The following is a 23,144-nucleotide window of genomic DNA, read 5'->3' on the forward strand; positions in this document are numbered from 1 at the left end:
TGAGAAGAACTGTACGTACTGTTAACATGTCCATGGGATACAGTGTGGTTGATAAGTTCAGGAGTTCCTCGAAGTGTTCCACCAATCCGTTACTCCTTTCTTGAATCTCAGTCATTGTCATGCCTTCCTTATACTTGTCCCGTCTCTCTGGTTTACAATATTTCTCTGTCAGTTTCTTCTTTGTGTCATATAGTTGTTTCATATTTCCTTCTCTTGCTGCTTTTACGGCCGTCATTGCTAGCTCATCCACGTATTTCTGCTTGTCAGTTCTAATGCTCTTCTTCACTGACTTGTTTACTCTTCTGTATTCTGCTTGTATTTTGACTTCCTTTGTTCCTGTTCGGTCGTTGTTCACTGCAGTGTTTGTTCTCTCTTTGCTGAAATTTTTGGCGTTTAGATCGAGATCCACTCCTCACGATGGTTTTGTTGCAGCCTAGACTTTTCTGACCAGTTGAATGTAGGGTTTTCGGTTCCTTTGCTTTGGCTTTTTCTCGGTTATGAGGACCTTATAAGGCTTGCAACCTGTTGTTCTGAGCTAACTCAGATTCTTCTGTTCGTGAATATCATGAAGCGTAGCTTTATTAAATCTTCCCAATGAAAATTCTCTAGTTCTCCAGTAAGTCTTTAGTTTTAGTTTCATCTTGACAACCGCCGCCATCTATGTGTACTAATTTGATCTCATGGTAAATAAGAAAGAAATAATGAAGATCTTTGTTAATGTGAAGTTTGTTTTGTAGACTGCATAGTTTGTTCAACAAGATTTGATTGCTCTTCTGAACATCATCATCAGCATAACCATCAGGTCAAAGTGAAGTCTTAGAATCTATCCATATGGAATTCACAAACTATCCTGCTGACCTCGATCTTTGTGGGTTACGTTTGAAGTTTAACCTGTCACTGTCTACCTCTTTATCTTGTTTGGATCTTTCTGTGGTTACTAGTGAAACGTTTTGCGTAAAATCAATCAATACAAGTAAAATTTACAGTTTACTGGATCATATCATTCTAGGAATCAGACGATCATATCGTTTATACTACAGCTTAAGACGCGGCATTAAAAATGAAATTTCGGTAACCAGTGACATCATAACTTCGTGACCGACGTACTGTTAATTCAACTAACCATAAACTAGAGGTGCAGCCTATACAAACTCATTCTCACAATTCGCAGAGTGCTAAATACTTATACTTTGCTTATAAATACAACAATAATGATCGCAGTGATACTGTTAGGACGCACATTGTTCGGGGAATTCATTTGCACACACATGCTAGTGATCGTCAAAACAGACCACGGTTATTCGATTATGACTGTGAGGATCGATAACTTCAGTTCTTTATTAGTGGTATTGAAGCGCCGTCCGCGTCTATTTCAGGGATGTTCGCTGTTAATATCCGCCAGTAAATTACATTTTTGTGTAATTATTTCATAGTTCATTTTTCACCTTGCGAACGTTCGATATTTTATTTCAGTATCAACGATAGTCTCATTCAATTTTGACAGGAAGAAGCTGGTGAATTTCAGATCTACTTAGTGACTGCTTTCTCTTAAAGTTTTATAGCATAATTTATATGAAATTAAGTCATTACAATTCTACATTCTCCTCATCGTACTCTCATGTTGACTGCTTACTGATATAAACTGAGTTATGACATGCGTTGTTTGAGTTGATGACACATGTTTGGCCCTTCTAGCCTGATGTAATGATTGTGATACAAAATCGCCTTCATCTCAGTGATTTCAAAAGGCGTAAGTGATTTGTTGAAGTCGATTCATTTTTTCATTTATTAAAGCAGAATGACCTGCGTGATCACATTTATGCGGAACAAACTGTGAGTCGACCCAGATTTTCTTAGCTGTTGATAAAATCATAATATTTACCTAACGCAGTACCTAATTAATTAATCAATCAAACACTTGCTATTTTTAAATTGTTACTTGAAACGTTCAGTTCTATGACAGTAACTAATTATTTCGTTTCTTTTGTTTATTCTATCATATCGAACAAATATTTGAGCAGAATAACATAAACTCATTTTATTGCATTATCTTCTCATCAGCTGCTTAATTTATGTCAAATACTTCACTATATTATCAACTAATTACCATATCTGATCATACAGAATGTGCCACACATTACATTTACTAACAGTACTCATTATATGTCTTCACTCCCACTTCTCCACTATGAAAATGCAAAACCATTTTCTTTATTAAAATAATGTAATCTTTACGACAATCTTAATTTCAAATTTTATAGGTTTTAAGCAGTTGATGAGAACATAATGCAGAAGAATGAGTTCGTGTTATTTTGCTCAAATCGTCATTCTTTCTCTACTCAACAGCTATTTTATGTAGATCAACACAGATCATTACTGAATGAGTAAACCAACTTAACTGTAACTGAATGCTGAGGAGATCCAAGAGGAACTTTAGTCTTCAATAATGTACTCACTGTCGGACAAGCTCAGTTCTTTTGAACATGGATTTCGCTGTTTTTCTAGGCACTAATATTCATATGAATATTGGAATGGATTCTTCATCACTACTATTACACACCTTTTGTCAGGCTGAATTTCTCGATTCTAATTTCTACGGAAAATTCTGATAAATGATATCAACAATCAGTTCAATGAATCTAATCAATAGGGTATTTTCTATCTACCAGTTATTGAAAGTGGCTACGAAATGTACCAGCGTCACTTAACAGTGTTAAAAACATTATGTGTAGAACTATGATGCCGGATATTGAGTTCTATGATAAAGTAATACGAAATGTAGAAATGTTAAAGGAAATAAAATAATCAAGTGCTGTTTTCTTTCTGAATCGAAATGTACTCGTATTTCGCAGTCAGAAGCCATAATTGATGAAACTCAGTTTCCTTATGCTAATTTGAAATATCAATAAATAATATTCTGGTCATATTGTAGGTTATTATGTTTGTATTCCTAGTACACAACTATTGGATTTCTGTTCATAATACATATTCTTGTTGCATAATTAATAGGTCACCAGGTTATCATAGACGTATTCCATCAAACAAAAGTTTCGAATTAACTCACTGACTAGTGTAACACGACATTCTGTTCTTTATATCTAAGCAGTTTGTTACTTACTGTATTCTCTACTGAAACTAATTTTTCGCGCATTAATTTCATTCTTCATTTTATTGTGTTATGAGGTCAGGTACGTCTGTATACAAACTACTCCTGCTTTGAAAATAATATAGTGTAGTCTGGTTACTGACTACTGTTCTAAAGAGCAAGGCGGAAAAATAATTACGGAATCGTTGACCGAAACAGACTTGACCGTTAACTTAAGGTTGCCAGTGCCGTTCTGACGCACAGCTCACCAACTCAGTTGATCAAGTCAATCGAGATTCTGATTGATGAGTTTTCAAATGATATTAATCAGTAATCATCAATAATAACGATTATCTATCCTATCAGTAATAAGTAGAGCAGTAGATGTCATTCATCTCACAATCATTCCATAATGAAATAAAATGACAAATGAAAGCAAACTTATGGTTTATTATATCGGTTTATTATATTTCATACAAATATCCGGTTATTCATTCGAATATTGTTTTATGCAATTAAGTAAAATGATGCTTGCATGTACTTAAATGATAAATCTGCATATTTTCAAACGAGACGTTTGTCAGTCGTGGTAGAATCTTGAAATTCAACAGCAATTTAAATTGATGACGGATTTGTAGACAGATATATGAGTGTATAAATAACACAATAACGAGTTGACGACGAATTATTACGTTTTGTTGAGCGATCGATCAACAAACAACAAAATCATCTATTCAGACAACTAAGAAAACTGAAGACACCAAAAACATGAACAAAAGTGAAATACTGAGGCAAAATACCAAACACCAATATCCCGAAAGACATTTACGATCCAAAGTGGTATGAAATATCAGTTGTTCTACGATTGATAACTTATACAGTCCTATACGGTCTTTGTCCAAATACGTCGCCTCTGAAATCGGGTAAGAAAGATTGAAAGTTAGTTAACTGATCTACAAGTGTGTTTCAGTTCCACCACCGGGGTCGAAACATCATTATGTGTTCAAATTAACCTCATTCGAACCAACCGTTGTTGACGATATTGTTGAGTAAAAGTGAATTACAATAATAAATTTAAACGAAGTTATATTAATCATGTAACAGATAAATTATTGACAAAGTGAAAAATTCCTTCTGACGTTCATCTGACATAATTTGATTCCCATCAAAAGTAAAAGTCGTACCCACAGGATTCGGATTTGTGTAGTAGTTTTATTCATGATCAATGGTAATCCTAACTCTAGCACTTGTCAATCAGTTACGAAATTCCAGTTGAAGCTGTTCAAATGTGACTACGTTGACTTAATCAGTCACTATTGCCGAACAGCATACAAAAATAATATTCCTAGATATAATTAGTATTTAAAACCATGTTAATTGCAAAAACTGATATATAGAAGCCTTATATTCAAAAGATCTAACTAAAATTCATCAAGATGAATCGAACTGATCATGATGTTTACTCACCCAGGACCATAATTGCAGACAATCACGAGCTTAGTTTTGAAATTCCGGCAATTTGTGACACCACATCCAACATCGGTAGTATTTTCCCAAACAAGCTGGAATGAACGAGGAAATGCTTGTAGGTAATAGAAGAGAGTGAAGTTTGTGTGAGCACAGTTCACAATCAACTAACTAATAACAAGTCGTACGAAATTGAATTGATTGATCAATGGAATGACGATAGGCACGGTACAATCATTAAACTGTCAGTCAGTTAATCAACCAGCTTATCAGTTACTTAGCTAATCACTCCGCAGTTTACTTTATACATATTTCGACGTTTTTTTAATAAACTGATACATCATGGCAAACGTTAAGATTCATCGGATCGAACGTTTCACTTCTATCTAAACTGTACTCATTGGTGCTAAAAACCGCAACCAGTGATAAACTGGATCATTCGAAAAAATGAAGGCTTATTAGTACTAGTCCACCACTAATGGGAAATGTGGCTATGATTAAAAACCCTACATATCTCGACATAACTGTACGAACGAACATTTTGACTGGACCACGTTTAGATGAGGTAGTGAACTAATTATGAATGCCACAATCCAACGTGCAGCTTCTTTCATCAAAACAAAGTGAAGTAAGACAATATCATTTAAAATATAATTCAAGAGTTGACTCGCACGCTTAAATAGACAAACATGTTGCACGTAAACGTTGAGTAAGAAAACCACCATTTGGAAGTAATAATACAACCACACTAATTATCATGTGTATCAGCATTCATAAGCATGAATATGAATCACCAGCATACATTTGGAATCAGTAGCTAACGCGATTGTCAAGGTATGTAACAAGTGTGGTTGATGTAAGGCGGTGAAAAAGACAACTGTTATATCATTTGAAGGTTGACTTGCATAGCTGAAATAGACAAACATGGAGAACAGTTTTTGTCAATCACCAATTACTTTGAAAATATGTGAAATCCACAGGCTGATTTTACACTCTTGTTCATATAACACCCCACATGTATTCATTCTTGCAGTTTGTAAATAAAAGCGCACAGGGATAAGGACGCGGTTCATTGTGTCAAATGTTGATTGCTCGAATACTCGAACAGTAAATATGCCTGCAAAACTCAGCTTTCATGTTTGTCTGCTTTATTGCATTTTCAAATTGTGATCAGTCAGTACCAGTATGATTTTTGCCGAAATGTGTGGCCATCAGCCCATCATTTCTGATTATAAAATATGATCACCATTCAACTTTGTATTTTTTGGCAGATTATTTGTCTCTGTAACGCTAAGAATTAACTTGAGATTACTCATAAGCCCGAATATCAACTGTGTTTTGCAAATGTATATTGTTAAGTAATAATTTAATTAACTTCCACACGTCGAGCAATCAAAATGGATGGTAAGTGAGTGAGAAGTACCAACCAATATATTAGTAGAACCATTGATTGTTTGCGTTTAAAGCCGATGAGAGAATAAACAGAGGTTAGTATCCAGACACGCGCCCATTGAAACTGACACATTCTTATACATAGTTGATCAATGGTTCTAATTCAAGTAGACATGTAATAAAAATAAAATGAGCAATTCTTCACCCCATTTATGTGACGCGATAGAAGAGATCATAAACATGAAACGTTAAGAAAGGCTTATTATAATCTCTTGGTTCAACAAAAATACTTTACTTGCGTTCTAATACTTACTTGAGGATAATTTCCGCACGTAGTCGAACTACATTTGTTCGTAGTGAAGTTATAATACGCGACTTCACTGAACCATAATTGTACCGCCCTTCATATATATTCAAACATAAAAATCGAATAAAACTCAAACCTTTAATGTTGGGACAAACGTTAATTTATTAATGCAGTAATATCTGAAACATTAATTTATCAAAAGAAACGTTGGATAAAACTGGTTAATATCACTAAAACACAAAGTTTCGTTGTCAGGTAAAAATATATTATCTAGTGGATAATTATTTCCAAGTTGTGCAAATGTTTGCAACTTCGTGGTTTTCCATAGATCTGCTTGTTATTTTTCGAGGAGTGTCTCTACATCTTGAAATGCAATCCATCCTGTCGCTGCATCCATTAGGCCTCCTATAAGTTCAGTTAACTCGTGTTACTCTGAGAAGGTGAATAAAAACGTTCTACGAATGCACTTTTAATGCTTGCAAATCTATAATCCTCCTAAAATCACATATTATGGACGATAGATCAAACTCACCTTTCTACCTTGTATGCACCAGCCCATGTCTGTCCAACATATTGAAATCCCTGTATTCTCCGTTCATCATTCTTATCGTGTTCACTTTTACACTGATCGGATAGATTTTGTGCTTTCTTTTCCAATTCCATATTCCATCTCTGTAAATATTAATTTATTCACTCATTGAAAATCAGTGAAGTGAATTGTACAATGTCAATGTTATTTTGTTGTCATCACTATCATAACACTGATGTTACAAGTTTTAATTTACTAATAAGCCAACAAGTGCAATGATTTATGTATCTGTTATGAATTGATACGAATTATTTGGGAAAAAGTGTTAAATCCAGACGAAGATCTACTTATTGACTGTCATTATACATATTTTTATTGGTTAACTGATAAGTAACTAAATTATGCGTATATTCATATTCATGTTATTATAAGCTTCCATTTGACTTATTAATTACCATTGTACGACTTACTGTTCTTAAGTTATTCTTAATTTATTAGTTACGGTCTTTCATAATCACAGCAACTTTCAGCCTGGTGTATATTTGCTATTTTCTATTTTATGTTATTATACGGTTTGATTTGCTTGTATATAAAATGCGTATGTGTGAAATACATGATTTATATAGTTGAGGCTGATATTGGTGTTCTCGACTGAACAGGCTGGGTTAATCGAGAAGCTACTATCTTGGAGGACCAATAAGAACACAGAGTTGACTCTATGCTGCTCATACTGGTTTATGTATCATTGGTCTGGTCAATAAGTCAGTGTTCTAACTGCGATATTATCACGTGATAATTAACAGTCCATGAAAACATAACTGACACAATAGGACGTTTTTGTCAAAAAGGGGAATATGAAATCTCAACACTTCTATCGAAATTCCCTGTATTAACTAAATCGAGAATGGAGTGATGTCGAGATAAATGATGTCTGTGACATCAGATTAAAGCAGTTTCAATTATGTTTGTCAATATAAACAATGCGAGACGCCCAGAATAGGGTATTCATTAATATGAACACAATTTTCACAGAGTGCAGAAAGGTACACAAAGCTTATCCAAATAGTCAACCCCCAATGTAAATGATAACTTCATTAATTAAAAGTGTGAAAAACAAGACAATGCATTTGGAATGCAGCATATCTCTCAACATTTTTCAGGTCAACAAAGTTTGTTCGTTCAGTAGTAGATATATAGGTGTGAACCAAACTGGTGATCTTGTTTACAGACTTCCAAACATCTATTCGATTGACTGGAAAGTTTATTTACGTAAAGATAATAAATTCTCAATAAATAAAGTGTGAAAATTACCCCGAAAAAGGAAAATGAGTAAAACTAAATCAGAAGCATTGTGCAAGCTCTTGATGACCAATTGAAGCGGAGACTCATACTAAATTAAATATTTTTGTAGAAACACTAAATAGGCTATGATTTTTCACCACTGGCACAATCATACAGTTATATCATTCATAACTGCTTGGCAGTTGTAAAGTTGTCATGTTCTAATAAATGAATTTAGTCTCAAGGAGTTAAGTTTGATGGAAACATTGCAAAACATTGTTAAAATATGTGAAACTAGACTGATTAGAAAACTTAACAACGGCTGAAAATACCAAATAACAATTTATCATCTTCGCTAATATACACTGCAATGAATGTAAAAATGTAAACAACTCATTCTACGATATTAAACTAGTAATCACTTGTCAAAATATTTGTCACCAAATAAGTGATAATTACACTCGACAAATAATATATATGAAAACACGGTGACATTAAACAAGTATATTGAATGTATATTCCTCTTACCAATGGATTCATGTATACGGCTTTAGGTTGTCCAGGAATGAGGCCATACATGGCAAGTTGCCTTACAACATTGTGCATCGTTAATAACTGTCCACGTATCGTATCATTCATTTCTGCATGAACACAAAAGCATACGAGCAAACATGTGAAAAATGTAACGGTAGAAACGTCAAATTTGAGTGACATTTGGAAGGGATTCAAATTTTACTATTTTTCTAACTTCCAAACACACATTACTGATTATATATACACCATGAGAACAGGTTGGTTTAACGTAGGTGATCATCGATCAGCAGTTCATCAACATATGCCAATTATTCTTACTAATGCTTGATTACTTCAGGAGAGTACTTATATTCGGAACTGTCAACTACAAATCAGTAGGGTCAAAGAGAAATGCCTGCACAAAACATTAATATAAAGGAAGTTTAATCCCCATGTCCTCACGCATTTTCTAGCATTAAGTGAGGAAAGGAGACCACAAATGTGCATTGGTTTGCAAAATCGATAATTATGATTGACTGTTGAGTTGGTAGTCATTCGATTCAGATATTGATTTGGACACGTCATAAATGCGAGCCAAACTGCTATTTGGTTGAGGATGACGTGATCGCAATCAGAATCATGAGTTGGATGAACGCTTTGTTCACAGATACATAGCTGTGTTCTACAGATATTTGTAGCCAATATCGATCAACCGCTCGCATCAGTCAACGTGGTTTGTCTATGGATTAGTATCGATCGGTCATCGTATTGGCGAAGGGCCGAACAACTAATCGTTTATTGAGGATTTCCTTGGCAACCTACGCAGTTGGGGTGAAGTTTGCCCATGGGAATGCGTGGCATAATGTGGATCCAATGAACTGGTTCAAAGTCATCACTTACCAAACCGATTCCACGCTACCTAATGTCAAACAGGCAATAACAATGCTTAAACCCAAATTGTGTATTTAAAAAATAGTCAGTTATTCACCTTAATTAGCCTTGGTAACAACTAACGATTCTCAAATGAATGTAATCACAGTTTCTGATGCAATGCAGTGGTTTAGGTAGTTGGGAACGTTAGCACTGAACTACATCCTACTGTAAATCTAGGCGACGCGAGATCGAACAGGTCAGACAGCACCGAATATCCTCAGGTTTACAGGTACAATGTGGTGATGATTAGCACACTTATTAAAATGGGTAGTTGTTCGTCTTTCTGTCATTCCAATGTACACGTCTTTGTATTCGTATGTTACAACTTATAAAATCAATTTCCCAAACACTGTAATTCGTAATTTCTGTCAGACTGCACACAAAATATTCGTCAATGATCGATATTCAGTTGGAAACGATTCTATATCGTCGAAAACCAAACTTGCAAAATGATGTTTCTCAATCATCGAAAACTGTAATTCAGCAATTGTTTTGACAATTTAAGGTCTAATTATGAATTTACAGTGAATTCTAAAGCATATCAAAATGCTTCATAAATGGTGATTTTCGCAATGTTGTCAGTGTTTCTCACATCAATCGGAAATTTAACCAGTGACATTTTCATTCAAGGATAATATTTTACAAACCACACAACATTAATCTAAATAAAAGAGAATTGAAGTAAAATCTACACCTAATTTGCATACTGTAGGGAAATATTTTCACAAATATTCCTTCTTATGATATATCTGGCTACTGAAATAAATACATTCATTGAGGAGTGAATTTATTTGATCAGATTAGACGAATATATGCACATGCGACAGAAACGAGCAAAACGCGTTCACAAAAAGTGTGTATGTGGTGTTTGAATGAACTGATGATTCCTTTGTACTTGTTGAATGCTTGATTTCGAATTTCAAATACAGTACATTCGTTCGTGCTTATCTAGTACTTCTTGATCCGATTGCGTTATTTCTGGGATTCTTAGTTCGTACTATAATTCAAATACTCCTGATTATCACAGTGTATCATGTAACCTATAGACATTTTGACTACTGACCAGCTGAACGCACTCCATGAAAGTAAATTTGGTTCATGCAAACAAAGATTCCACTGATGTGTTTTTGTAACGGGACATGTTTTGGTGAGATTTCCAACTTCATCCGACATGAAAAACTAACATAGTTTCCCATTTGAAAATATTAAATATGGTTGAGAATAGTGTTCGATATTTGTGCGCAGAAGACCGTTGTGGCGCAAGCAGTCACGTGATTATATTTCTTACTAAGATACCATCTTTCAAAGTAAATTAACAAGTGAACCTTATTCATGGAAAAGGGATAGTTGAAAAATACTCACCATAATTGGATTGAAATCCTTACGGGGCTATAATAACTAACCGACGCATGAACGAATGAAATCCATTTAATTGACATGTACGAATAATCTGATAGTCCACGATCACCTATGTTGACCAATCTGATCTCACAGTGTATGTATGGGTAAATATGCATGTTTTTAGGGTATGAAAACAGTGTCAGTTTAATCATTCTCAGATGTCGTTCAAATTCGATGTTTCTACAGTCTCACTGCTAATGTGTCTACTCACTTACCCTTGTGTCCATGCGAATATGAATAAAACGACAACGTACATAAATGTAATGTCGGCTGTTTGAATCTGTATATTTGTATACATTTATTCAGGTTGTGATATGATCCGTAACTCATCTATTTACGTTCATCCCATATATTCCTAATTTGCCTTATTATTTTCATGAAGTTCTTTGTGACGTTTACTTGAATATTTGATTATTGGTTTACTATTTATTCACATTTATTTGTTGGATTCTTTGTTAGCTATTTATTCAGGCATTTTCGGTTCGTTTTCAGAATGATTGTCAAGTCATATACACTGATCTTTTCTATAGTTGTCAACATCTCTTGTCAATTGTCATTCAAACTAATTTTCAGGTTTATTAAATATTCTTGTCGCTTGCGCAAATTAAACTTGGGTACAGACTGATTCGCGAAACTGGATGGTGCTAGCATTTATTTTTGTAATCATTCTTGATGTGCTTACGTTCATGGTTTGCACTAACTACATTACTGAGCTATTAAGTTCTTCTTATTTGGTGCTTACAAGGGTTCTGTTAACTGTTTTATGGTTTATGAACGTAAACCAGGTTATTACATATAGTGTTTTACTTGATAGCAGCTAACGTTTTCATCTAGTTTAGTGCATGAAATGTGGTACATTTTGAGAGCTTTACAAGCTATCTTTCTCCCAGTGATGCCAAACGGTTGTTATATGCTTCAGTCGACTTATGTTTCCAAGAGTCTATGATGATCAATCTTGATCATCTCTTTTGCATATAAAGCGTGCTTACTTATGATAGGTATCAATGATGCGGAAACGTTTCTTCCGCCTCATTTCACCATCATATGTAGTCACTTATTCAACTAGTGGTATTTAAGAAGGAGGGTGAGGAAGTGAATTTATGGATGAATTTCTCTAATGGAATTAAACTTAAAGAAAGACTGAAAAGTACCTGTGATAAGTAGTCTAAACGACTAAAAATCAAGCAAACACCACTTAAGTGGTGCTTTCAGTGCTTTTCTTGCTCCTCTGTACAGCATCAAATAAACTCTCTGAGTCCGTGCAGCATTTTCCGCCTCGTGCCCATAGTACAACAGCATATTTCCCCAATCTAATCTTTTCTGTCCAGCTTGAGTCTAATGGGTTTCACTGATTTCAAGTACCACCAAGTTGTACCTCTTCACTTCTGCAGCTATTTATTTTGTTCTCCCGGACATTTCATGTACCTAAATTGATCGGCGGCATGGTTGTTAGAAGGGTAATCGGCCTCGTGGCTTACGAATAATATCGGCTTTTATCATGAAGCTTCGTGATTCTTCTCATTGAAGATCATTCAACTCAGAGGGTAGAGTTTGAATGGTTTATTTTTTTATTCTGGTTAATGTTTTTTAGCAATGTTGTTTTCTCCGGTATAGGTTGCCGACTTCACGCCCAACCCTCCTCCTTTACTCTTGCTTGGGACTGACAGTAACTCTTGAAAAACTAGAGGCCAAGGTCTACGGGATTACAATGCTGTATAAATGGTCGAAGCTGGATTTTTGCTCGTTTATTGAGAATGTACTGACATTCCATAGAAATAACGTAATGATTTGGGGAGTTTAGACAAGTCGCGAATCTTCTGGATTCTGGTTACACATTGTTGAGGTACAGCAGAATGAGAGGTTATCTGACGATGACGTACAATATAATACTTAGGTCGCCATCTCAACTAAATTATCATACTAAGATCACACGATTTCTTACTATTAAAACCATTCCACACTCGCGTTTTACACTGAGAAACCTTCACTACTGCTCGCTGAATGTTACTCATCTGTAAAATTTTCCCGATGAAGTAACAATATCATCGTTTACGGCGAATATATTCAGTCAGAGAGAGGGCCAGACGAACGCTCATGTATCCTCATCTTGCACTCGGTATAGCTGTACCTTGTTTATATTTAGCAGCATATCTACTCAACTATTATCACATACCATTATTTCATTAACATCTGTTTTACCCGTCACCTCCATTATTTTGTAATTCCTGCATCCATATATTCATCCATTTTTTTCATTTGGTGTGCAAATGAACTCCCTGAAGTAACTTACTGTCCTACACACGTTACTGAACATAATGCAGTGGTTGGCATATATAAATGTTGAACTAAATCTATAAAAGAGTAACACGATAGTTTTGAGTAACTACAGCCTCGACCAATTGTTGATTGTAACTCTGTGAAATGTGTTAGGTGAACGGCGTGTTTTTCATAGCTCAACATTCCGAGTATAACAACAGTTTATCCGGTGCTTCTGAACCACTTAAAGCTCGATTTATATCAAGGATAAAAACGAAATGAATTTCTAATTGCCAAATTTCTACTCATTCATTATCGTGTATATAAAGCGTCAATATTTATTTTCAGTCGTTATACATATATATGTGATATTTAGATTATTACAGGCTTATCACAAATACTTCGTTCGTAGTAATTCGGAAATCAGGCCGGCTAAACTATAATTTCTGGACTAACCAGTCATGTATAAGATGACAGGTTTCAGATTTTGGAGCGAAATTCACTCATTCCTTCGGATACATAGTTTTGGCATTATAGCTGATGTTAGTTCGTGATGAGAACCTAAAATCTAATTCCTAACCTGAATCACCAACTGTAAATCGTAATTGTAATCCCTCACACAGGTTTATAATCCCCATTTGGTCCTAGATATTAGGTGGACAATTTCAAGATCAGTCTGGCGTCGCTCAAAGGTCGTCCATAAATTATAGTCTCACTGATTATTTTTTAATTTTATTTTCTGCTAACAGTTCATTTTGATGACAGTCCTATGAAAAAGTGCCTGAAATTTCTATCTGCAGTGCAGCAATAGACTGTGTCATCATAATTCGGCCAACCGACGAAAGGTGACCGAGTTCATTAGTTTAACACTTAGGTGATAATTGCTTGATTTTTTAGTCGTTTAGACTACTTATCACAGGTACTTTTCAGTCTTTCTTTAAGTTTAATTCCATTAGAGAAATTCATCCATAAATTCACTTCCTCACCCTCCTTCTTAAATACCACTAGTTGAATAAGTGACTACATATGATGGTGAAATGAGGCGGAAGAAACGTTTCCGCATCATTGATACCTATCATAAGTAAGCACGCTTTATATGCAAAAGAGATGATCAAGATTGATCATCATAGACTCTTGGAAACATAAGTCGACTGAAGCATATAACAACCGTTTGGCATCACTGGGAGAAAGATAGCTTGTAAAGCTCTCAAAATGTACCACATTTCATGCACTAAACTAGATGAAAACGTTAGCTGCTATCAAGTAAAACACTATATGTAATAACCTGGTTTACGTTCATAAACCATAAAACAGTTAACAGAACCCTTGTAAGCACCAAATAAGAAGAACTTAATAGCTCAGTAATGTAGTTAGTGCAAACCATGAACGTAAGCACATCAAGAATGATTACAAAAATAAATGCTAGCACCATCCAGTTTCGCGAATCAGTCTGTACCCAAGTTTAATTTGCGCAAGCGACAAGAATATTTAATAAACCTGAAAATTAGTTTGAATGACAATTGACAAGAGATGTTGACAACTATAGAAAAGATCAGTGTATATGACTTGACAATCATTCTGAAAACGAACCGAAAATGCCTGAATAAATAGCTAACAAAGAATCCAACAAATAAATGTGAATAAATAGTAAACCAATAATCAAATATTCAAGTAAACGTCACAAAGAACTTCATGAAAATAATAAGGCAAATTAGGAATATATGGGATGAACGTAAATAGATGAGTTACGGATCATATCACAACCTGAATAAATGTATACAAATATACAGATTCAAACAGCCGACATTACATTTATGTACGTTGTCGTTTTATTCATATTCGCATGGACACAAGGGTAAGTGAGTAGACACATTAGCAGTGAGACTGTAGAAACATCGAATTTGAACGACATCTGAGAATGATTAAACTGACACTGTTTTCATACCCTAAAAACATGCATATTTACCCATACATACACTGTGAGATCAGATTGGTCAACATAGGTGATCGTGGACTATCAGATTATTCGTACATGTCAATTAAATGGATTTCATTCGTTCATGCGTCGGTTAGTTATTATAGCCCCGTAAGGATTTCAATCCAATTATGGTGAGTATTTTTCAACTATCCCTTTTCCATGAATAAGGTTCACTTGTTAATTTACTTTGAAAGATGGTATCTTAGTAAGAAATATAATCACGTGACTGCTTGCGCCACAACGGTCTTCTGCGCACAAATATCGAACACTATTCTCAACCATATTTAATATTTTCAAATGGGAAACTATGTTAGTTTTTCATGTCGGATGAAGTTGGAAATCTCACCAAAACATGTCCCGTTACAAAAACACATCAGTGGAATCTTTGTTTGCATGAACCAAATTTACTTTCATGGAGTGCGTTCAGCTGGTCAGTAGTCAAAATGTCTATAGGTTACATGATACACTGTGATAATCAGGAGTATTTGAATTATAGTACGAACTAAGAATCCCAGAAATAACGCAATCGGATCAAGAAGTACTAGATAAGCACGAACGAATGTACTGTATTTGGAATTCGAAATCAAGCATTCAACAAGTACAAAGGAATCATCAGTTCATTCAAACACCACATACACACTTTTTGTGAACGCGTTTTGCTCGTTTCTGTCGCATGTGCATATATTCGTCTAATCTGATCAAATAAATTCACTCCTCAATGAATGTATTTATTTCAGTAGCCAGATATATCATAAGAAGGAATATTTGTGAAAATATTTCCCTACAGTATGCAAATTAGGTGTAGATTTTACTTCAATTCTCTTTTATTTAGATTAATGTTGTGTGGTTTGTAAAATATTATCCTTGAATGAAAATGTCACTGGTTAAATTTCCGATTGATGTGAGAAACACTGACAACATTGCGAAAATCACCATTTATGAAGCATTTTGATATGCTTTAGAATTCACTGTAAATTCATAATTAGACCTTAAATTGTCAAAACAATTGCTGAATTACAGTTTTCGATGATTGAGAAACATCATTTTGCAAGTTTGGTTTTCGACGATATAGAATCGTTTCCAACTGAATATCGATCATTGACGAATATTTTGTGTGCAGTCTGACAGAAATTACGAATTACAGTGTTTGGGAAATTGATTTTATAAGTTGTAACATACGAATACAAAGACGTGTACATTGGAATGACAGAAAGACGAACAACTACCCATTTTAATAAGTGTGCTAATCATCACCACATTGTACCTGTAAACCTGAGGATATTCGGTGCTGTCTGACCTGTTCGATCTCGCGTCGCCTAGATTTACAGTAGGATGTAGTTCAGTGCTAACGTTCCCAACTACCTAAACCACTGCATTGCATCAGAAACTGTGATTACATTCATTTGAGAATCGTTAGTTGTTACCAAGGCTAATTAAGGTGAATAACTGACTATTTTTAAATACACAATTTGGGTTTAAGCATTGTTATTGCCTGTTTGACATTAGGTAGCGTGGAATCGGTTTGGTAAGTGATGACTTTGAACCAGTTCATTGGATCCACATTATGCCACGCATTCCCATGGGCAAACTTCACCCCAACTGCGTAGGTTGCCAAGGAAATCCTCAATAAACGATTAGTTGTTCGGCCCTTCGCCAATACGATGACCGATCGATACTAATCCATAGACAAACCACGTTGACTGATGCGAGCGGTTGATCGATATTGGCTACAAATATCTGTAGAACACAGCTATGTATCTGTGAACAAAGCGTTCATCCAACTCATGATTCTGATTGCGATCACGTCATCCTCAACCAAATAGCAGTTTGGCTCGCATTTATGACGTGTCCAAATCAATATCTGAATCGAATGACTACCAACTCAACAGTCAATCATAATTATCGATTTTGCAAACCAATGCACATTTGTGGTCTCCTTTCCTCACTTAATGCTAGAAAATGCGTGAGGACATGGGGATTAAACTTCCTTTATATTAATGTTTTGTGCAGGCATTTCTCTTTGACCCTACTGATTTGTAGTTGACAGTTCCGAATATAAGTACTCTCCTGAAGTAATCAAGCATTAGTAAGAATAATTGGCATATGTTGATGAACTGCTGATCGATGATCACCTACGTTAAACCAACCTGTTCTCATGGTGTATATATAATCAGTAATGTGTGTTTGGAAGTTAGAAAAATAGTAAAATTTGAATCCCTTCCAAATGTCACTCAAATTTGACGTTTCTACCGTTACATTTTTCACATGTTTGCTCGTATGCTTTTGTGTTCATGCAGAAATGAATGATACGATACGTGGACAGTTATTAACGATGCACAATGTTGTAAGGCAACTTGCCATGTATGGCCTCATTCCTGGACAACCTAAAGCCGTATACATGAATCCATTGGTAAGAGGAATATACATTCAATATACTTGTTTAATGTCACCGTGTTTTCATATATATTATTTGTCGAGTGTAATTATCACTTATTTGGTGACAAATATTTTGACAAGTGATTACTAGTTTAATATCGTAGAATGAGTTGTTTACATTTTTACATTCATTGCAGTGTATATTAGCGAAGATGATAAATTGTTATTTGGTATTTTCAGCCGTTGTTAAGTTTTCTAATCAGTCTAGTTTCACATATTTTAACAATGTTTTGCAATGTTTCCATCAAACTTAACTCCTTGAGACTAAATTCATTTATTAGAACATGACAACTTTACAACTGCCAAGCAGTTATGAATGATATAACTGTATGATTGTGCCAGTGGTGAAAAATCATAGCCTATTTAGTGTTTCTACAAAAATATTTAATTTAGTATGAGTCTCCGCTTCAATTGGTCATCAAGAGCTTGCACAATGCTTCTGATTTAGTTTTACTCATTTTCCTTTTTCGGGGTAATTTTCACACTTTATTTATTGAGAATTTATTATCTTTACGTAAATAAACTTTCCAGTCAATCGAATAGATGTTTGGAAGTCTGTAAACAAGATCACCAGTTTGGTTCACACCTATATATCTACTACTGAACGAACAAACTTTGTTGACCTGAAAAATGTTGAGAGATATGCTGCATTCCAAATGCATTGTCTTGTTTTTCACACTTTTAATTAATGAAGTTATCATTTACATTGGGGGTTGACTATTTGGATAAGCTTTGTGTACCTTTCTGCACTCTGTGAAAATTGTGTTCATATTAATGAATACCCTATTCTGGGCGTCTCGCATTGTTTATATTGACAAACATAATTGAAACTGCTTTAATCTGATGTCACAGACATCATTTATCTCGACATCACTCCATTCTCGATTTAGTTAATACAGGGAATTTCGATAGAAGTGTTGAGATTTCATATTCCCCTTTTTGACAAAAACGTCCTATTGTGTCAGTTATGTTTTCATGGACTGTTAATTATCACGTGATAATATCGCAGTTAGAACACTGACTTATTGACCAGACCAATGATACATAAACCAGTATGAGCAGCATAGAGTCAACTCTGTGTTCTTATTGGTCCTCCAAGATAGTAGCTTCTCGATTAACCCAGCCTGTTCAGTCGAGAACACCAATATCAGCCTCAACTATATAAATCATGTATTTCACACATACGCATTTTATATACAAGCAAATCAAACCGTATAATAACATAAAATAGAAAATAGCAAATATACACCAGGCTGAAAGTTGCTGTGATTATGAAAGACCGTAACTAATAAATTAAGAATAACTTAAGAACAGTAAGTCGTACAATGGTAATTAATAAGTCAAATGGAAGCTTATAATAACATGAATATGAATATACGCATAATTTAGTTACTTATCAGTTAACCAATAAAAATATGTATAATGACAGTCAATAAGTAGATCTTCGTCTGGATTTAACACTTTTTTCCCAAATAATTCGTATCAATTCATAACAGATACATAAATCATTGCACTTGTTGGCTTATTAGTAAATTAAAACTTGTAACATCAGTGTTATGATAGTGATGACAACAAAATAACATTGACATTGTACAATTCACTTCACTGATTTTCAATGAGTGAATAAATTAATATTTACAGAGATGGAATATGGAATTGGAAAAGAAAGCACAAAATCTATCCGATCAGTGTAAAAGTGAACACGATAAGAATGATGAACGGAGAATACAGGGATTTCAATATGTTGGACAGACATGGGCTGGTGCATACAAGGTAGAAAGGTGAGTTTGATCTATCGTCCATAATATGTGATTTTAGGAGGATTATAGATTTGCAAGCATTAAAAGTGCATTCGTAGAACGTTTTTATTCACCTTCTCAGAGTAACACGAGTTAACTGAACTTATAGGAGGCCTAATGGATGCAGCGACAGGATGGATTGCATTTCAAGATGTAGAGACACTCCTCGAAAAATAACAAGCAGATCTATGGAAAACCACGAAGTTGCAAACATTTGCACAACTTGGAAATAATTATCCACTAGATAATATATTTTTACCTGACAACGAAACTTTGTGTTTTAGTGATATTAACCAGTTTTATCCAACGTTTCTTTTGATAAATTAATGTTTCAGATATTACTGCATTAATAAATTAACGTTTGTCCCAACATTAAAGGTTTGAGTTTTATTCGATTTTTATGTTTGAATATATATGAAGGGCGGTACAATTATGGTTCAGTGAAGTCGCGTATTATAACTTCACTACGAACAAATGTAGTTCGACTACGTGCGGAAATTATCCTCAAGTAAGTATTAGAACGCAAGTAAAGTATTTTTGTTGAACCAAGAGATTATAATAAGCCTTTCTTAACGTTTCATGTTTATGACCTCTTCTATCGCGTCACATAAATGGGGTGAAGAATTGCTCATTTTATTTTTATTACATGTCTACTTGAATTAGAACCATTGATCAACTATGTATAAGAATGTGTCAGTTTCAATGGGCGCGTGTCTGGATACTAACCTCTGTTTATTCTCTCATCGGCTTTAAACGCAAACAATCAATGGTTCTACTAATATATTGGTTGGTACTTCTCACTCACTTACCATCCATTTTGATTGCTCGACGTGTGGAAGTTAATTAAATTATTACTTAACAATATACATTTGCAAAACACAGTTGATATTCGGGCTTATGAGTAATCTCAAGTTAATTCTTAGCGTTACAGAGACAAATAATCTGCCAAAAAATACAAAGTTGAATGGTGATCATATTTTATAATCAGAAATGATGGGCTGATGGCCACACATTTCGGCAAAAATCATACTGGTACTGACTGATCACAATTTGAAAATGCAATAAAGCAGACAAACATGAAAGCTGAGTTTTGCAGGCATATTTACTGTTCGAGTATTCGAGCAATCAACATTTGACACAATGAACCGCGTCCTTATCCCTGTGCGCTTTTATTTACAAACTGCAAGAATGAATACATGTGGGGTGTTATATGAACAAGAGTGTAAAATCAGCCTGTGGATTTCACATATTTTCAAAGTAATTGGTGATTGACAAAAAACTGTTCTCCATGTTTGTCTATTTCAGCTATGCAAGTCAACCTTCAAATGATATAACAGTTGTCTTTTTTCACCGCCTTACATCAACCACACTTGTTACATACCTTGACAATCGCGTTAGCTACTGATTCCAAATGTATGCTGGTGATTCATATTCATGCTTATGAATGCTGATACACATGATAATTAGTGTGGTTGTATTATTACTTCCAAATGGTGGTTTTCTTACTCAACGTTTACGTGCAACATGTTTGTCTATTTAAGCGTGCGAGTCAACTCTTGAATTATATTTTAAATGATATTGTCTTACTTCACTTTGTTTTGATGAAAGAAGCTGCACGTTGGATTGTGGCATTCATAATTAGTTCACTACCTCATCTAAACGTGGTCCAGTCAAAATGTTCGTTCGTACAGTTATGTCGAGATATGTAGGGTTTTTAATCATAGCCACATTTCCCATTAGTGGTGGACTAGTACTAATAAGCCTTCATTTTTTCGAATGATCCAGTTTATCACTGGTTGCGGTTTTTAGCACCAATGAGTACAGTTTAGATAGAAGTGAAACGTTCGATCCGATGAATCTTAACGTTTGCCATGATGTATCAGTTTATTAAAAACGTCGAAATATGTATAAAGTAAACTGCGGAGTGATTAGCTAAGTAACTGATAAGCTGGTTGATTAACTGACTGACAGTTTAATGATTGTACCGTGCCTATCGTCATTCCATTGATCAATCAATTCAATTTCGTACGACTTGTTATTAGTTAGTTGATTGTGAACTGTGCTCACACAAACTTCACTCTCTTCTATTACCTACAAGCATTTCCTCGTTCATTCCAGCTTGTTTGGGAAAATACTACCGATGTTGGATGTGGTGTCACAAATTGCCGGAATTTCAAAACTAAGCTCGTGATTGTCTGCAATTATGGTCCTGGGTGAGTAAACATCATGATCAGTTCGATTCATCTTGATGAATTTTAGTTAGATCTTTTGAATATAAGGCTTCTATATATCAGTTTTTGCAATTAACATGGTTTTAAATACTAATTATATCTAGGAATATTATTTTTGTATGCTGTTCGGCAATAGTGACTGATTAAGTCAACGTAGTCACATTTGAACAGCTTCAACTGGAATTTCGTAACTGATTGACAAGTGCTAGAGTTAGGATTACCATTGATCATGAATAAAACTACTACACAAATCCGAATCCTGTGGGTACGACTTTTACTTTTGATGGGAATCAAATTATGTCAGATGAACGTCAGAAGGAATTTTTCACTTTGTCAATAATTTATCTGTTACATGATTAATATAACTTCGTTTAAATTTATTATTGTAATTCACTTTTACTCAACAATATCGTCAACAACGGTTGGTTCGAATGAGGTTAATTTGAACACATAATGATGTTTCGACCCCGGTGGTGGAACTGAAACACACTTGTAGATCAGTTAACTAACTTTCAATCTTTCTTACCCGATTTCAGAGGCGACGTATTTGGACAAAGACCGTATAGGACTGTATAAGTTATCAATCGTAGAACAACTGATATTTCATACCACTTTGGATCGTAAATGTCTTTCGGGATATTGGTGTTTGGTATTTTGCCTCAGTATTTCACTTTTGTTCATGTTTTTGGTGTCTTCAGTTTTCTTAGTTGTCTGAATAGATGATTTTGTTGTTTGTTGATCGATCGCTCAACAAAACGTAATAATTCGTCGTCAACTCGTTATTGTGTTATTTATACACTCATATATCTGTCTACAAATCCGTCATCAATTTAAATTGCTGTTGAATTTCAAGATTCTACCACGACTGACAAACGTCTCGTTTGAAAATATGCAGATTTATCATTTAAGTACATGCAAGCATCATTTTACTTAATTGCATAAAACAATATTCGAATGAATAACCGGATATTTGTATGAAATATAATAAACCGATATAATAAACCATAAGTTTGCTTTCATTTGTCATTTTATTTCATTATGGAATGATTGTGAGATGAATGACATCTACTGCTCTACTTATTACTGATAGGATAGATAATCGTTATTATTGATGATTACTGATTAATATCATTTGAAAACTCATCAATCAGAATCTCGATTGACTTGATCAACTGAGTTGGTGAGCTGTGCGTCAGAACGGCACTGGCAACCTTAAGTTAACGGTCAAGTCTGTTTCGGTCAACGATTCCGTAATTATTTTTCCGCCTTGCTCTTTAGAACAGTAGTCAGTAACCAGACTACACTATATTATTTTCAAAGCAGGAGTAGTTTGTATACAGACGTACCTGACCTCATAACACAATAAAATGAAGAATGAAATTAATGCGCGAAAAATTAGTTTCAGTAGAGAATACAGTAAGTAACAAACTGCTTAGATATAAAGAACAGAATGTCGTGTTACACTAGTCAGTGAGTTAATTCGAAACTTTTGTTTGATGGAATACGTCTATGATAACCTGGTGACCTATTAATTAT

At 34.6% G+C, this 23,144-nt stretch overlaps 2 protein-coding genes across 2 annotated transcripts; one reads left to right on the forward strand and one right to left on the reverse strand.

The window, feature by feature from the left end:
• Positions 1–3,635: 3,635 nt before the first annotated feature.
• GLIPR1L1_7 (GLIPR1-like protein 1) lies at positions 3,636–8,775 on the reverse strand (the record flags this gene model as incomplete). The annotated part of the gene is made up of 5 exons (XM_035731581.2): positions 3,636–3,998; positions 4,553–4,647; positions 6,258–6,345; positions 6,784–6,923; positions 8,590–8,775. 5 exons carry the CDS (start codon positions 8,773–8,775, stop codon positions 3,959–3,961), a joined length of 549 nt encoding a protein of 182 aa, XP_035585938.2. The 3' UTR covers positions 3,636–3,958.
• An 8,618-nt stretch (positions 8,776–17,393) lies between these two features.
• GLIPR1L1_2 (GLIPR1-like protein 1) lies at positions 17,394–22,600 on the forward strand. The gene is made up of 5 exons (XM_051208297.1): positions 17,394–17,552; positions 19,220–19,359; positions 19,798–19,885; positions 21,496–21,590; positions 22,145–22,600. The coding sequence occupies exons 1-5, from the start codon at positions 17,442–17,444 to the stop codon at positions 22,182–22,184; spliced, it is 474 nt and encodes a 157-aa protein (XP_051065465.1). The 5' UTR covers positions 17,394–17,441; the 3' UTR covers positions 22,185–22,600.
• The last annotated feature ends 544 nt before the right edge of the window (positions 22,601–23,144 follow it).

Source organism: Schistosoma haematobium, chromosome 6 (assembly GCF_000699445.3).
Source record: "Schistosoma haematobium chromosome 6, whole genome shotgun sequence".
In the NCBI taxonomy this organism is placed as follows: Eukaryota; Metazoa; Platyhelminthes; class Trematoda; order Strigeidida; family Schistosomatidae; genus Schistosoma; species Schistosoma haematobium.

Excerpts from the sequence above, each read along its gene's own strand:
- GLIPR1L1_2 (XM_051208297.1), top strand. The coding sequence starts at position 17,442 with ATGAATGATACGATACGTGGACAGTTATTAACGATGCACAATGTTGTA. Across the intron at positions 19,360-19,797 it reads GGTGCATACAAGGTAGAAAG|GGCGGTACAATTATGGTTCA; the intron begins GTGAGTTTGATC and ends ATATATATGAAG. Across the intron at positions 19,886-21,495 it reads CGTGCGGAAATTATCCTCAA|CTTGTTTGGGAAAATACTAC; the intron begins GTAAGTATTAGA and ends CGTTCATTCCAG.